Genomic DNA, 16,101 nt, shown 5'->3' with positions numbered 1-16,101 from the left:
TTACTTACAGTGAGTAAGATTTTGAACCCAGGACTTGTAATGGAGTACTTTTACATGAATGTATTGGTACTTCTACTTCAGTAAAGGATCTGAATGCTGATCTTTTACTGGTCTTGAGGACTTTTTGCAGCATATTCTCTGCAAACATGGTTGACTAAACTTCAAAACATAAAACATAAGCTTACATGTGAATATCGGGCCTTTGGCTGTGATCAAGTCCTGCCTGTGTCTGCTAGATTAGCAGTCCCCTTGGAGTAATACGCTTTTTAATGCATCCATGTGCAGACCCTATTTTAACATATAATATATGTTGTATGACTGTTGAACTAAACATTAAAATGTGTCCGGTGGAGGTTGTAGAGGGTGAAGTCACTCTGAGACACATTCATAAATCCAACCAGCTACACATCCGCATTACACTGGCGTGTCCATGGCAACGGCTTCTAGTGTTGATCATCCCAAGATGGCGGACGAGGAGAAACCAACGGCGGTGAGTGCACAGCCAAAGCCAGTTAGCGTTTTTCTGGAGTAAACACAAACATGCCGCTGGACGAAGCGAAAGCTGGGATAGTTTCCGAGTAAACATAACGTTAGGTTTGGGCTGTTAGCCGTCGTATAACGTTAAAAGCCCGCCATTTGAATGTTAGCAGCCTGCCCGGCTAACCTATTCTAAGTCGGAGCTAAGTTGATTAACCCACAGCTAGCGGTGACTTGCCTTGAATCCTGTCTTTAATCTCACTTGTCTAAGCTAAACCCTAACAGCTAGCTTGTAGCCACATTAAGGTGGCAGAAATAGAAATACGCAGGTAGCGCTGCAGGGCAAACGTGCATTGTGGATCATCGTTAGCTTCAGACTTCACATTTGGTTAGATAACGTTATTAACTGTCCACCTCTGCAGCTACGGAGGCTGGCTTCACCACGAATCCCAGCTGAATTATGGTTAAATCTAGTGTTTAGCATGTCATGATGTGTAGAGAGGATTTGAATGCACTGTTGGTACCAAAATGTCAGAGGCTGCACTCGAAGCAATCCACAAGTGAGTCAAATATGAAAAAAATGGTGTGAAGCAAAACAGTGGGACTGCGCATGCGTGCATCTACCTGCACACAAGGTGTCAGTGATGTGAGGTAGCCGATCAAAACATTTAGGCCTCCAAAATACCACCTTTCACTGTAATAAGCATTCAATCTGTGACACTATACTCTAAACAATGAGAACAAGTAATTAAAGAAACGACTGTTTGTAGTAGATGGAGTGACTTTGTGTCAGTGGGCTTGCTTGTCTTCATTTAAAAAAATAAATCAATTAGAATTTAAAAAAAAAAAGTTATATCATCATGTCTCTGACACATATGCCAGCTAAAAGTCAGCATCACTTGATCAAAAACCTGAAGCTTCAAGAGTCGGTGCAGGACTGTCATAATGGACTGCATTTGATAGCTCAGGTGTCCTAAGTAGACCAGGAATTTAGTTAAAGGCTGTCAGCTCACTCATATAAATATCTCCAGTCAATCCCTTATATGTTTGCACCTTTTAGGAATTAGACCTTGTAAATAATTGACATGTCAGTCAGTCTGAATGTCGAGCTGCATTTACACACGGCCTTACAACAGGAAGAAACAATAGAAAAATCTCTATTTGGGTGGAGCAAATTTATTTTGGTGGGGCCACTGTACATACTGCTCATGTGAAGCACTGATAGATGGTTTCCAGCGTGTTTTGTTCTGTAATATGAATCATATGCTATTACTTACGTATTTGTTTGTGTTGTATTTTATGTATTTCAGCTTCCAGTTGCTACCGAAGCCAAGAAACGTCGGGCACCCAAAGGTACCATGTGACAGTTGAGATTTTCAAATCATCTCACAAAAGGATTTTGTTTTTTGTTTTGAAACAACAGAATTGCTTTTAAGACACCCACTGTTTGATCATTAATTTCAACAGTCTGTCTGTAACTGGTAACACACTAAAAGAGTGTGGAAATAATCGTCCTGCAGAGGTCACCCTCACCCTTTTTCTACCGTCGCTTAAAGGAAGCTGTGCACACAGAATGCTGCTGAGCCATGCTCAAGACATCTCTCTGTGTGGAAAACGTTCAAACATCATTCTGAGTGTTTTGTCATCATAATTATGGCCTAATGTCCCGTTAACCAGTTAATGCTGTTGCTCATGGATTAAGCTTTTTTGTTTTGTAATTATTGCCAGCACTGCTAAGACTGTAAGAGCAATTAAGTATATAGCATTGGGATTGTATCCCTGTGCAGTGATCTGTGAGACGGCAAGCAAGCTCTTAATGTGGTATATATATCTGTATATAAGAATATATTGTTAGTAGTATATTAGTAAGAAGAGACAAATCAAATGCCTAAGTAATGTCAGATGATGACTGAGTAATTAAGTAATAAAAAGTAAAGAAAACTAAAGATACTGAAAGTAAAATTGGATTTTAGTTGGTTAATGTATGAAAGTGTACAGTACTGTATACATGAAGTGCTACAAGCTCCATAACTAAGTCAGAAACAGTATTTTTTTTTTATTTTGCTGATAACTCTAATACACCAATGTTGGAAAAGAAACCAACTATTGAAAATGCAATACATAGAATAACTACATAATAGAAGAAGGGTATAGAAGAAGTATAAAAATGAATATAAAGCTGTAAGAATTTATTCATACTATTTTTATATAATGCATATTTAAAATGCATTATATTATTTTATTACATTTCGTTTAATGCAGCTACTACATCCAGGAAGCATAAATGCCAACAAGAAATACCTAAAATCCGCCTCTTTCAAACCAGTTTATTATTACCGTTCATTTCACCTGTTTCCAGTACAACATGTTTCAGTATCAGTTTCTTAACATTAGTATCGCAATCTGCCTTGTTTTGTCTTTTTTCAAGACATTTCTGTCTGTGGGCGGCAGAATATGCGACTAAATTACTTGACAAGCCAGAGAGTTTTTGAACTTTTTGGTATTAAAGCCACCAAAATAATTTTCATCTTATTTTCCATTACATTCCCCCCCATGTGTCTTTTGATCTCAGCATGCCTCTCCTCTGCTCTTATCCCCCTTTAACAGATGGTTGAAGCACATGGAAGGCAAATCTGTCTTAGCATTAGCCAGATCAAATGTAACAATGAGAGAATTCCTCCATGTTTGGGATGAAGTTTTTCACAGGACTATATTTAGGAGACCTCATGCTGCGCTCTTCTTCTTTGCTCCTTTCTAACATTCTTTCATACAGTGGTTGGAAGAATGCGTGTCAGACATGTATCCCATCTCTGCTCACCAAATATGCCCTGCTTTGTGTATGTGGAGACTGGAGCACCACAGGGCCACAGCTGAAACCCAGAGACAAGAATATTATTGCTGTCTCAGCAGGAAGAAAGCGGATTAGGGCGCTACAAATAGGGCCATTCTGAATCTTGACGGGGCAAACGTGTGAAGCCCATGCAGTTTCACACTCAGCGATGGAGAGGATTTCTCTGAAGTAGTTGGAGGAGGCTCTAGTTTCTCGCGGCAAATCAAGAGAGCCTTGCTTGAAGCGCTGACAGATAAAAACAGAAGGGAGCTTTAGTGTAATTCACACTGTATTTTTAAACAGGCAGTTCATTAATGATATTCCCCAATGTCAGTGACAGACTCAAATCCTGGCACTTCATTTCACATTGCTTCGAATCCTATTTTTAGCCTCAGAGGAAGGTAGTAAGTGCAAGATAACAGGATTACCAGAATCAAACTCGCTCGAATTGGAATTACGTTTGCTTCCTTGTGAAATGAAATGTTGTACTCCACTGGGAAGAAGACTTGGAGCATTGTGGTTGGGTTCTTGAGGTTACCTAACCCTTTCTAAAGCTGCCTTTGTATTGTGCTGCTCATACCTCCAGCCTCCCTCTCTCATTCTGACTCTATACCCTCTCTGTTCTGTCACAAGCACCTGGCTTGCGAGAGACATTGTTGCCCTGGCAACGGGCAGAATATCTCCACCTGCCGAGGCATTAAACGAGTGACAGAAAATAAAAGCAGTGTTTGTTTCAAAAAAACTTGCTTACAAGGTGACATTTACAGCGTAGCTGGTGAATCGATTATGGTTTAGCCTGGGGTTTTTTAGTTTTAAGTGTTACATCTATGTTAACTGTCAGATCAAAGACTTGCTGGTGACTGCAGAGGGAGGGCGCTTCCAGGATTATTTATTCAGCTGCCAAAAAAAAAAAAAAAGACTGTATGAATTAAAAATAGTCCAAATAAACATAGCTCTTAATAGTCATAGCTGTAAGTAAAAATCTGCTAACAAGCTAAGATTTGCAGTGCACCTGGCGAATTGACTTAAATTTTAGCCTGTGGATTTAGGTGGAAGTGTTATATCTGTGTTAACTGTCAGATCAGAGACTTACTAACGACGGGGAAAGGAGGGCACGTTCAGGATTAATCACTCAGCTATCAACTAAATAAGACATCATCTGAACAGCAAAGGGTAATGAGCTTAAAAGTATCACAGGTTTTTTTTTTTTTTTAACATTGTAGTCTTTTCATCTTATTGTATTCTTCCTCCCAGCTCCAGAGCTTCCCATTGTGGAGAGGAGAAACTGGCTAATCCACCACCACTATATCCGCAAAGATTATGATACCTGTAAGGTAAAGTACCTCCATTCTTCCATTCTCTCTGTGTTCAGCATTGGTCTGATTTACCTTTTAAACATAATGGGGTAATGAATACCTAACATATACAGGATTTTGTCTAACTCTGTATTTTATTACGGCCTAATAAACTGCACTGATCTGTTAGAGACAGTTTAGAGGAATTTATGAGGTATTTTTGTCATGAGTTAATGAAGGTAAACACAACGGATGGCTGTGTATAATGGCACTGCGCTCTGCCGCGGCACTTCTCTAATTGGAGGCTGTAGATTAATCATATCTGTCCTGCTGCCTTCTAATGGCTGCAGAGATTTAATGAACTGAGGGAGCATTATCCTGCACTCCTGCTCCAAGTTTTCAGTTTACTCTTGTTTACACAATCATCAGATTGGCAACAGATTATTGTTGCTCCAGAAACAGACGTGTTTCTGAGAAGTCTATTCTCAGAGAAGAGTCAAAGCCACATTTTCCACGAAAATACCAAGAACTTGCTTTGTGCTGCATCATTTGAATGAACCCTTCCATCTGTTCGCGCCTCTCCTCCCACCCCTGCACTGTGCACTCTGCTCTGGCCACCAAATTACCACACAGCCAGGCAAAGCAAATTTCAAGGATGGAAAAATACCGTACTGTCAGAGTCTGTTACAATGCAGATGTGCAGAGTAGGCTATAATACTCTGTCTGTCTGTTTAGTCTTGGTTGGGACCGTAAGTTATTTAGAGACTGAATCGCATTGGCGTTTGTATTCAGCACTGCCTGAAATGTTTCAACCATAGTAGCCATTAATTTTAGCAGTGCTCCTGTTCACACATGCTAGAAATAACATCCACCTCAGAAATTTGCAGAAATTGTCTCCTGTTCTGTGTCCATGTAGGCGATCATCAAAGAACAACTGCAGGAGACTAATGGAATGTGTGAATATGCCATATATGTTCAAGGTGAGCCATAGTTTTTTTTATAAACCCTTCCCTCTAACACATGTAAGATGTATGATGTTAATTAATCGCTACATCAAATGAAGGCTCTGTAGTAACGCCCAAGCCCCTCGATAAATCATTTATTTCCCCAAAATCTGCTCTTTGGACCTCATGCTGTGCCTTTGATTTTTAATGTGTGTTTTTTTACTTCCTCATGTAGATGATCCTCTCTCTTTGTGTCTTTATTTCTTGCCACAGCACTAATCTTGCGCCTTGAGGGTAAGATCCAACAGTCCCTGGAGCTGTTTCAGAGCTGTGCCATCCTTAATCCCAGCAGCCCTGACAATCTCAAGCAAGTGGCCAGATCACTGTGAGTCCATTACCCACAAGCCTGGGGTGCATCAACTCTTCTCCAAAGCAGTCATAGGCGAGAAATACACAGTGATAGAAGCCAAAATGCAGGCCGGTTGAACCAGAACATTTTTTTAATACTGTAGGGAAAATTAATCCTCCCCTAGTGACTATTTTTCACTGTTGCAGGATTGTAAGACTAGCTATTCATCACACAGTGATTAAGACTGATACATTTCTCATATGGATTATTGTTTATTCTTTTCGTAGATTTCTCCTGGGAAAGCACAAAGCAGCTATTGAATTCTACAACGAAGCTGCAAGGCTCAATGAGAAAGACTGGGTAAAAGACTATAAACACTCTTGAATTTCTACTTAGTCCTAAAGTTTTTTAGGGAAAGTGTTTAGAGGGCTTTGGCTAAAAACACAGCGGTAAGTCCTCTCAACAAATCCCCCCCTTATTTAGAATGGGAAATGTCCAACTGAGCCTCTTTTTCTTATTAATGCAACAATTTATCAAAAACAGCACCAAGGTTGCACGTCCAAACTGATCCGGGCCTTTATACTGTGAAGCCTATAAAATTGGTATTCAACTGGCCAGGCAGGACCATTAATCACTCTAACTAGGATGTTTTGGAAATTTAAACTGCACCCTCTAATGCCACGGTCACTAATAATGTAGAATCTGTATTCAGCAGAGATGGAAATAACTTTAATATTTGGAAATATAATTTTGCTCAGTCTCTGTCAAGGCCCCAAATGTAATTTGACATTTTCTCACCCCAGGAGATCAGTCATAATCTGGGGTTGTGCTATTTCTTCATCAAAGACTTCAAAAATGTGAGTATCCAGATTTAATACAATACATTACAATTTGTGCTAATTCCAAGATGATTTATTAATTTTGATCTTCTGTCTTCGTCAGGCTGAGGATCATCTAAACACAGCTCTCCAGATAAATAAACATGACAAGACTTTCATGATGCTCGGGAAGGTTTATTTACTGGCTGGAGAAACTGACAAGGCCATCGAGGTGTATAAGAGGGCAGTGGAGTAAGTAAAGGTTAAATGTGAACCAAAGTTATTAAAGTTTTGTATTTTTCATCAGGTTTTGTTTCTATTTAATTTGTATTTTTTTCATTTCAGTAAGTTTCAGTTTCCAGAATGGGGTTGCTCATTTCAGTCTGGATTTTATTGTTTAGAAATGTTTAATTTTAGTTTAGTGTTTATTAGTTTCAGGATTAGTCGTAGTTTTTTTTTGTTATAATACAGGATATTTATCAGGGGCAAGATTTAAGAAGCTCAGAATTGGTATTACAGTACAAACACAACACAGTCATGTAGACATCTGTGTTTCAATAAACACATGCACCAATGCCCCCTCATGCTAGTTGTTTTGACAAATTTAATGACAAAACTTAAGATGTTACATTTTTATTGTATAGTTTTGTTAGTACGCATGCATAATGCAATCAACTATAATTCTTTTCACAAGTAGTTTTAGTGTTTAGTGTAACATTAAAAAGCACTAATAAGACATTTTATGGAATTTATATGGAGAATAAACAATCATTGTAGGTAAATTGTAACATTAACTATACATGTTTCTGTGTTTGAGTTTTCATCAAAACCAAATAATATAGATAAAATAAACCCAAATCTTTTAATAAGTACACAGCCTCAGCACGACACTGATGACAGTCTCTCAAGACACTAAAAAGTGATTACCATAAAACACGGTGTTTTCGAAGAGGTTGTTTGCTTCCAAGAGGCTCCCTCTTGATTTATCTGATGATTGTCAGTCTTTTGGAGCTTATTTCAACAAGCGATCATCCTTCAATCTCAAAGTCTACATCTTACATTTTAACAAGGGGCCCATTTCAGTTCAGTATAAATTCTGTTCACTTCCACTTCTATTCACGTGTTGAATATTTAAACATACGGTCGGGGTGTAAAAATAAGGAAATGACATCAGTGTCTGTAATAGGGCTCATTATGGCTACCTCATGTTGGGGTTAAATGAATTAATCAAGTGCCCCAGTACTGGTGTACTACTACTAATGAGATATACCACTGTGAATCTTATTTTAATGCCGATCTGCCTCTTCTCTGCCCTTTTTTTTTCTTTGAGCTACATCGTCCCCCCCACAGGTTATAATTAATGCTCTAAAATTATGCTGAATCAAATCCTGATTGAATAATCAGCAGATTCCCTGAATCTCAACTATGTTTGCTTAAGAATAAGTGCAGGCATTAAATGTAATTACAGGCATAGATAAAGTGACATTTTTCATCTGACTTGTCTCGTTCTCAATTCAGCTTCTCTCCAGAGAACACTGAACTCCTGACTACCCTTGGCCTGCTGTTTTTACAGGTAGGTGGATTTTTTAATAACCTTTTTAGTGGAATTATGCACCAGTTACCACAAGACTACAAGATAAGAGGGACATTTACTGTAGGTGTCAGAAACGTCTAAAAGGGAGTAGTGTGTAATTTTCTGTGTTCATGTTTTTGCCAGCTTGGGAAATACCAAAAAGCTTTTGAGCACCTTGGAAATGCCCTCACTTTTGACCCCAACAATTATACGGTATGTTGGTATTTTAACACACATTCAGCTTTGGTATAAACTTAGTTTACTACTAAGCTACCTGAGGACAGTGCATCTGACTTTTAAAGCAGTTTAAAATAAAAGGTCATTCTCAGTCAGGTGTTACCATTTGCCTTTCATCATGTGAAGTTTCAAATGGTACATCTTCCTCTAATATGACTCTAATCATTGTTTTTATTCCCAGGCCATCCTGGCTGCAGGCAGTATGATGCAGACCCATGGTGACTTTGATGTGGCCATGAACAAGTACCGAGTGGCAGCATGTGCTGTCCCTGAGAGCCCTCCTCTGTGGAACAACATCGGCATGTGCTTCTTTGGAAAAAAGAAATATGTAGCCGTGAGTAATACTGTTTAGTGGTTAACTTGTGTTTGCCAATTTAGGATTTAATTTTCATCATTCTGTTTTGTTCCTTAAAATAGGACGTCTGCCATTAGTTTCAAATTTTGGAAGTTGATACCAACAATGTTGGAAAGTAGCTTTGATTTACTGATACAGTTTTACTGGATTATTCCCAATTTAAACTACTTTACTTTTCAGATTGTGTTTTTTGTCAAAAACAAAAGCCCTGTTATGTTAACCTCTTATAAAAAAGCATTGTCTTGTTGGGGCTCCTTGTCGTGTTTCAGATGTCTGTGAGTTTTAACATTTCCACCAAAGAGATTTTACCTTCAAACATCTCAGATGGTTTCATTTAAATAAGCTCTTGATGTCCAAAGAGGTCAAATTATCCAATATTTCACCAAAAACATTAGAGAAAAGTCCAAATGATGAATACAAATGTATGTTGCACACATCAGTTTTAACAATCTGATTAACAGAGAAACAAAGCAGGGACCCATGCATGACCATTACACCCTAGTGTTAATAGTGGTCAAGCATTTTGAATGCACTATTTACTTGTAAATGTTATACTTGTTTTATAGGCAATTTTACTTAAGGATCTGAGTACTTCTTCTTCTGCCTACAGCCTGATTGCGCACATCATCTAGCAGACTGGTTACCCATAAATCACAATATTTTTATCAGTTTGGGAGCCAGAAAGATTAGGTCATAATAATAAATATTAATTGTTACTTACTTTGGTTCATATGCTCCTAAGGTAGTATGAATATTAATAATATTAATATTAATGGGATTTTTTTGAAGTGGGTTTGTATGAGGTACTTATCCTTAGTTAGAGAAGTACCTACAGTAGATGGCGGTCAGCACGCTCCCAGAGAAGCAGGCAGGATTACCTGCACAGAAGCATAGCAATGCACTACTGTGGAGGGGGCAGCAGAAAAAAAAGGCATTTTAGCCACAAAAAAGTCAACATCAGTGAATGCTATATTTAGAATATTTTCACCTCTTTACAACGCAGCCTTTTCTGTCGGGGGACTAAAGCCAGTCTCTTTCTTTTCAAAGCCACTAGATTCCAATAACACAAACTAATTTTAGCTTGCAGAACATAGAGGTTGCTGGTCTACTGTTCTGATCTGAACTAACCATTTAAAACACCAATGTTACACACTAACACATACTCACCAAGGCCATAATAGACCAGCAACTCTCATGTTCTGTGAGGTAAAATTGCTATTTTTGTCAATGAAGTCTGGTGACTTTGAAGAGAGCTCAGAGAGAGAAAACAGCTTCATTTCCCTGCTGGAGAGGGCTGTCTGATGATAATGTAAAGCAGTGAAAACACTCTAAATATAGCGTGATACTGATTTTTTGTTTTGTTTTTGTTTTGGGCTAAAATAGGTTTTTCTACTGATCCCGTTCACATGAGTTGTGTGTAAATGTTTCACATCCCCCCAAAATGGGGGGTGTTTTGACCACAACCTACCTGTAGTTAACACACTGACTATGGATAAGTACTTCATACAACCCCACTGCAAAAAATATCAAACTATCTCTTTAATATATGTTAAAGATACGAGCCTAACAGCTTCTCCTGTCAGCTATTGACGTGTCTCTGTCATCCTCATTTCTCCCACAGGCCATCAGCTGCCTGAAGCGGGCCCACTACTTGTCTCCTTTTGATTGGAAAGTGTTGTACAACTTGGGTTTGGTACACCTGACCATGCAGCAGTATGCCTCTGCCTTCCACTTCCTCAGCGCAGCCATTAACCTGAACCCACGTATGGGGGACATCTACATGTTACTGGCAGGTACTGAGAGACAAAGACAAGTAAATTGATTACTTGTGACAAGAATAGTGGCAACAATTACTGGCTATTTAGCATTTTGCTGTTGTGCTTTTATTTGATACTTTACAAAAGATACGTATTGTACCTTTTGTAAAGTACATACCACAAACTAAACATACTGAATGTGAATGTAATCATTTGCTTGCATTCATAACCAAAGTGTCTTGTTTAATAGTCGACTGCTTCTTCATTTGACAGTATCTCAAGTTTACATCTGACTTATACTCATTCTCAACAGTGGCTCTAACAAACCTGGAGGATGTAGAAAATGCCACCAGAGCTTATGAACAAGCTGTGACAATTGACGAGTGAGTCTGTCTTACACCTTCTACCTTATATGTACCTCGTGTCTGAATTTGAATCTATAGCTTAATCATTTATTATTTTCTTTTGCTCCTTCGGTGATCAATTTCCTATAGTTCCAATCCTCTGGTCAACCTGAACTTTGCCATCTTCCTCTATAATCATGGTGAGAAGAAGGGCGCACTGGAGCAGTATCAGGAGATGGAGAGGAAAGTCAACCTTCTTCGAGACAGCAGTAGCAACTTTGAATTTGATCCTGAGGTAATTAAGATCCTGTTGATGTCTCACTGTCAATTGTTAAAGCCATGTCTTACAGTATTTTTAAGTCTTCACTCACTTGTCACTAACAGCTAGTGGACATGGCTCAGAAGATGGGAGCTGCCCTGCAGGTGACAGAGAGTGTGGTCTGGACTAAACCAGGCAAAGACTCCAAATCAAAACAAAGCTCTGCAGCAGCAGCCAAAACCCCTGGTGCTCCCCTTGGTACCAACCAAGCTCTGGGCCAAGCCATGTCTTCTGCCGCGAGCTACAACAAGAACATCCAGCTACCGACAGGTACAAACTACCGGTATGGGTTGTAGGAAGAGTACGTTAACATTCTGTTGCCCCTGTGTAGCTTCTGGTGTGACGTTTTGAAACGTCGAAGAGACACTTCAGTGGTGTCAGCATGAAGCTGTTAGAGTCGAGTCAAAATAAGGTCCAGCTCTGAGTCAGGTTCTGATGAGACCTTGCCATGCTGAATGTCTCTGAGCAAAAACCCCAAATGAGGTGTCACAAAAGTCCAGCATTACACTCTCACTGCAGGTGATGACAAAGTTCACAGCCTCAACCTCTCTCCATTAAACCAAAGCCCAATTTTTTTTACTTGAAATGGGAACTCAACAATACTTCTTCCCTGTGTATTCACAGCCTCTTGCCTGCACTGTTGTAGCAGATTGAATACATTGGCTAAGGCCAAATGAAATATGTGAAAAAGGAACCTAACCTCCAGCCAATATATATTCTTCAGAATATAAGAAAATCAGTAGTGTGGAAAAATGACGCACAGGTAAGCTAATAAATTCAAGGCAACTCTGAAATGGTTGTTGCAGCTTACAGCACTCAGAAGTAAGCACACAGGAGTGCTTTTCTTCACAGCCTGTGAGCTGTGTTTTCAACCACTTTTGGTCACCAGACCAAGACATTTAACATAATTACACAGCTCTGACTATTTATCTGTTTTCCAACACACAACAGCCAACTTAACATCCAACTTGTTGTGAATATACAAATATAGCCTGTAAATACTGAACCACACAGCCATAATGTTGAGCAGTATACTAACAAGTCACTGCTAGAGACCTCTAGAGAGGTTGGATGTACTAGACTGTTAAGTTCTACTGCAAATTAGTTGTTACAGTTAGAAATGTACAGTTAAAGCATCAAACTGGTACTCCTTAATACTTCACATACATGGGATGAAATTGCACCACATAAACAGGCCAGTCTAAACTGCCTGTCTGTGGGATGTCACAACTGGAAAATGTAATTATATATACGATATCTTTTCCAAAGGTGCTGCGACATTAGGCTTCCCTTCATTAAAATTACACTGCATTCAGCCTCAAAAAGTGATAGGTTGTAATTAGATGAATGAAGAAATACTTTCCAGAGCCATTATGAGGCTACAGTTTGTACTTTGGTAAGGTGCTGATATACGAAACAAAGTATTGGTACATGGTGGAAGAATGACTTAATGATACGGTGCATCATCTTTTCCGCTGGCCTCTACTGGGACCTTTTGGTGCACATCCCCCTGGTTAAAGCTGAGCGTAGGTGACCTCTGCCCTGCAAGTTTGCTGTAGCCAGCTTGAGATCGCATTAAAACAGGAAATACACGCCTGGGTTTGTCCGTTTATTCTGTGTTAATTGGGAGCCGGAGTGAATATTGGCCAAATGAAGTGTCTTGTGACCATATCTTAATTATTATTCTCTTTTTTTTTTTTTCAGAACTCTTTTTATTTGTGTTTTCTACATTGTAAATACTAGTTTCTCAACCTGTCTCAAGATGTTTTTTTAAACATACATACAAAAAGACAGTAGTCTGTATCTTAATTCTTAATTCTTAATCAGGGTCTATGCTGCTGTAGATTATATAACTGTGTCAGTGGGCACAGAAATATCTCAAGACAATCACATTTAAAGTCATTGGGAACTAAAAGACCTCTTGTGAACACCTCTAATACTTTTGTTATTTTCAGGAGTTTCCAAAGCCCCCTCCATGCCCCTTGAGCCAGAACCTGATGTGGAGAAAGCCCCCAGCCCACCCAGTGATCCTCCAGGCTCCCCAGAACCTGCAGATTCAGCCAAACCCAGAACCTCCAAGAAAAAATCTAAGGTGGAGGAATGAATTAGCTTGCCAGCTCCGCTCTTACTCGACATCTTTGTCACAAGATCACTCTCAAATTAAGACTCTTAAACAGTGACCAAGCTATTTGTGGTTTACTAGCTCATTGTAGTGAGACATGAAGCTTAGAGTTACAGGCTTCTTCGTTTAGGTACATGGTGCACAGACGTTTCATGTCCTACACAGTCATTTACTTTACACTGAAAAGGGCCAGACGATGTGCACTGTTGTCATACCATTTATTTCAGGAGTGTTGAATGTGAGTGCATCGCTTGTCACTTTGTAAACCAAAATTCTGGGATAATCAAGTGTTTTCTCGTAAATCTATGTCGGCGTGGCAGGTTTGGTGCACATGTCAAAACCACTGCCAGTGGATTTTACAGTTTAAGAATCTGTGTTGAACAAAATGGTAATACAGGCGTTTGTGCATTTCCAAGTGTTAATATTTGGATAAGCTCAGCAATAAGGTTAAATGATGAATTTTCCTTGTTCGAACGTTTCTAGGGACGCCATTGGCTGTTGGGTGTCCCTGCAGCTAGATAAATGTGACGGAAATGCTGCGACAATCACAGAACACTGAGTACAGAACAGGATGTTTTTGAATAGTTCCAGGATATTGCTTGTTTGTATGATAGAGCTCTTTTTGAAGGTTGAGTGTAAATAGTGATACATGCTTTTATATGTGTATACATGTTCTGTTTATAGAGAGTAATGTATTTAATATTAAATAAGGGACTTTAAAGAAAACAGGTGCCTCATTTCATTTATGAAGTCCAGTTTGTGTGTTGTTTCATACTCACGTGAAGTTCATTTAGTTCAGCAGACACCACCAACAGGGGACAGTGTTGTTTAATTATCTAACACACAGTCCAAGTTCTGAACCAGAATAAATTTAAAATAATACATTTCTGTCATCTATGCTAACGTTGAAACTGTGAACAAGTATCGATCTGTTTCTAAAATATAATCTGATTATGTAGTGATACTGTTAGTTTCCTGTATGTGAGGAGTGGGGATAGAATCGAGAAACTTTTTTTTCATGGTTGTTGGGAGGGACGACTTATTAACAAGGAATAAACTGCTGTGGTTTAAGATAGGACCTCATAAATTATCCGTGCTGAAGGTCATGTACAAACTGAATTATTTATGTGTATGAATTACAATACGGATGCGGCAATTTGTAAATATTAACCAAAAATATGTATGAAATACGCCCTCCTGAAAGTCTAGAAAGAGGAATATGTTTATGTCTGTGTATTTAATATTTGACGGCTTTTAAACATTAAACCCCCGGTGTTTGTAGTTTAGAGACAAAAACAAACAAACTACTGGAAGACAGACAGAAAGAAAATTCTATCTGCGCATCAGAGACTAAAGATTCACACTGTCAGTATTTACTTGGTAGAAATACCAATAGAGCCTCCAAATCCCAACATCAACTCCCTGCTCACTGTTGATGTTTCAAAACCCTCTTGTGAACTGTATTGAGGTCATTACTAAACTGTAAATGTGGAGGGACTTTGTGGTGGTGGGGGGGGTATCTTGGGTGACGTATTTCTGAATATATTGTAAATAATGAGTACATCTCAAGTTGGTTTCAGAGCTTTTAGTTTCAATGCAGATAATGAAAAATAGTTTTGTTTCAAATCCTGACATGACGGATGCTTGACTGAGAAACTATTTGAGACAATAGGGCTTTAAAAGTTATGTGCATTGCTGTGTAACATGATGGCAAAAGGCTTGAGTGTCTGTACAAACCACAGATACTGGTGTTTAAGGGGTTTGAACATGGGGTCTTCCCCTCATAGTCTTTATGGGACTTTGGCGTTCCTCTGAAGGGTATTTTTAAAGATATGGCATCTGGTTAGAATAAAAAATAGTCATCCTGATCATTTATTTATCCCTCATGAACCTCGCAAATGCTTTTAGCAATTTAGATGTGAATTTGTTTTTTGAGGACAGAGCTTTGGTTGTATTTGTTGAGAGGGAAGGAGTTGCTACTTCCCTTTTGTTCTTGTAGTTAGAGCATTTAAGAGCATTTCCATGTTGGATATGATGATACAAATGCTGAGTGGATGTTGTGTTGCTCATTTTTCAGCATTTTTCTGCTGTGTTTTCCCCCCTTCCCACTAGCGAGTAGGTATTTATCTGTCCTCTGGCTCAGGACAGCGGATGCTGCTGTGAACCGGCTGTTCAACAAGGTTACTGCTTGTCAGTGTGTCTCCCTTGCAGCATGTGTTTTGGTTGTTTGTCGTCATAATGCAGCCATAGCCAGAGATGGCGAGTGTAAAGGAGTGATTGTACTGGAAGCCTCTGGTCTGATGTCAGGGTCAGATGGAACTAGTACACGTGGGCACTCTGCATCCGCTCTTCTTAAGTCACTTGAGTCATCATCAATGTATCACATGCCTCAACATGGAAAATGGGTGTCATTAGAGAGTATCTTCTGCATAATAGAGGAGTTAATATAACCCCCTATAAACTTTTGCACTTCAGTCACATTCACACGGTCAGTAGTTTCTACATAGTATAAGAATCACTCTGTTTAAAGCAACATATTTGCCTTCAAGAATCCATCTTATACATATATTGAGTTTTATATCAATAATATGTCAGCTTGTATCCACTGAGGTACCTTATAAGAACCTCGGTTAGCCTAATTTACAAGTACATAACAGTATGTGAGAGTTTGGTAACAAAAC

General features: G+C 39.0%; 1 protein-coding gene across 1 annotated transcript; it reads left to right on the top strand.

The window, feature by feature from the left end:
• Positions 1 to 430: 430 nt before the first annotated feature.
• On the top strand, positions 431 to 14,122 carry bbs4 (Bardet-Biedl syndrome 4). Its single transcript, XM_070829944.1, has 16 exons — positions 431 to 490; positions 1,788 to 1,830; positions 4,562 to 4,641; positions 5,519 to 5,582; positions 5,820 to 5,931; positions 6,183 to 6,255; positions 6,699 to 6,752; positions 6,838 to 6,965; positions 8,232 to 8,286; positions 8,431 to 8,499; positions 8,705 to 8,857; positions 10,500 to 10,671; positions 10,949 to 11,018; positions 11,130 to 11,274; positions 11,364 to 11,568; positions 13,254 to 14,122. The coding sequence occupies exons 1-16, from the start codon at positions 431 to 433 to the stop codon at positions 13,400 to 13,402; spliced, it is 1,632 nt and encodes a 543-aa protein (XP_070686045.1). The 3' UTR covers positions 13,403 to 14,122.
• The last annotated feature ends 1,979 nt before the right edge of the window (positions 14,123 to 16,101 follow it).

This window comes from Pempheris klunzingeri, chromosome 1 (assembly GCF_042242105.1).
Source record: "Pempheris klunzingeri isolate RE-2024b chromosome 1, fPemKlu1.hap1, whole genome shotgun sequence".
NCBI lineage: Eukaryota > Metazoa > Chordata > Actinopteri > Acropomatiformes > Pempheridae > Pempheris > Pempheris klunzingeri.
Note: the sequence above shows the minus strand (reverse complement) of the source record. Positions and strands in the feature narration are given on the sequence as shown.

Bases quoted from the DNA above. Each gene is read 5' to 3' on its own strand.
- bbs4 (XM_070829944.1), top strand. From the start codon at position 431: ATGGCAACGGCTTCTAGTGTTGATCATCCCAAGATGGCGGACGAGGAG. The intron at 5,583-5,819 runs GTGAGCCATAGT...TTCTTGCCACAG, and splicing joins ATATGCCATATATGTTCAAG to CACTAATCTTGCGCCTTGAG. The intron at 8,500-8,704 runs GTATGTTGGTAT...TTTTATTCCCAG, and splicing joins TTGACCCCAACAATTATACG to GCCATCCTGGCTGCAGGCAG.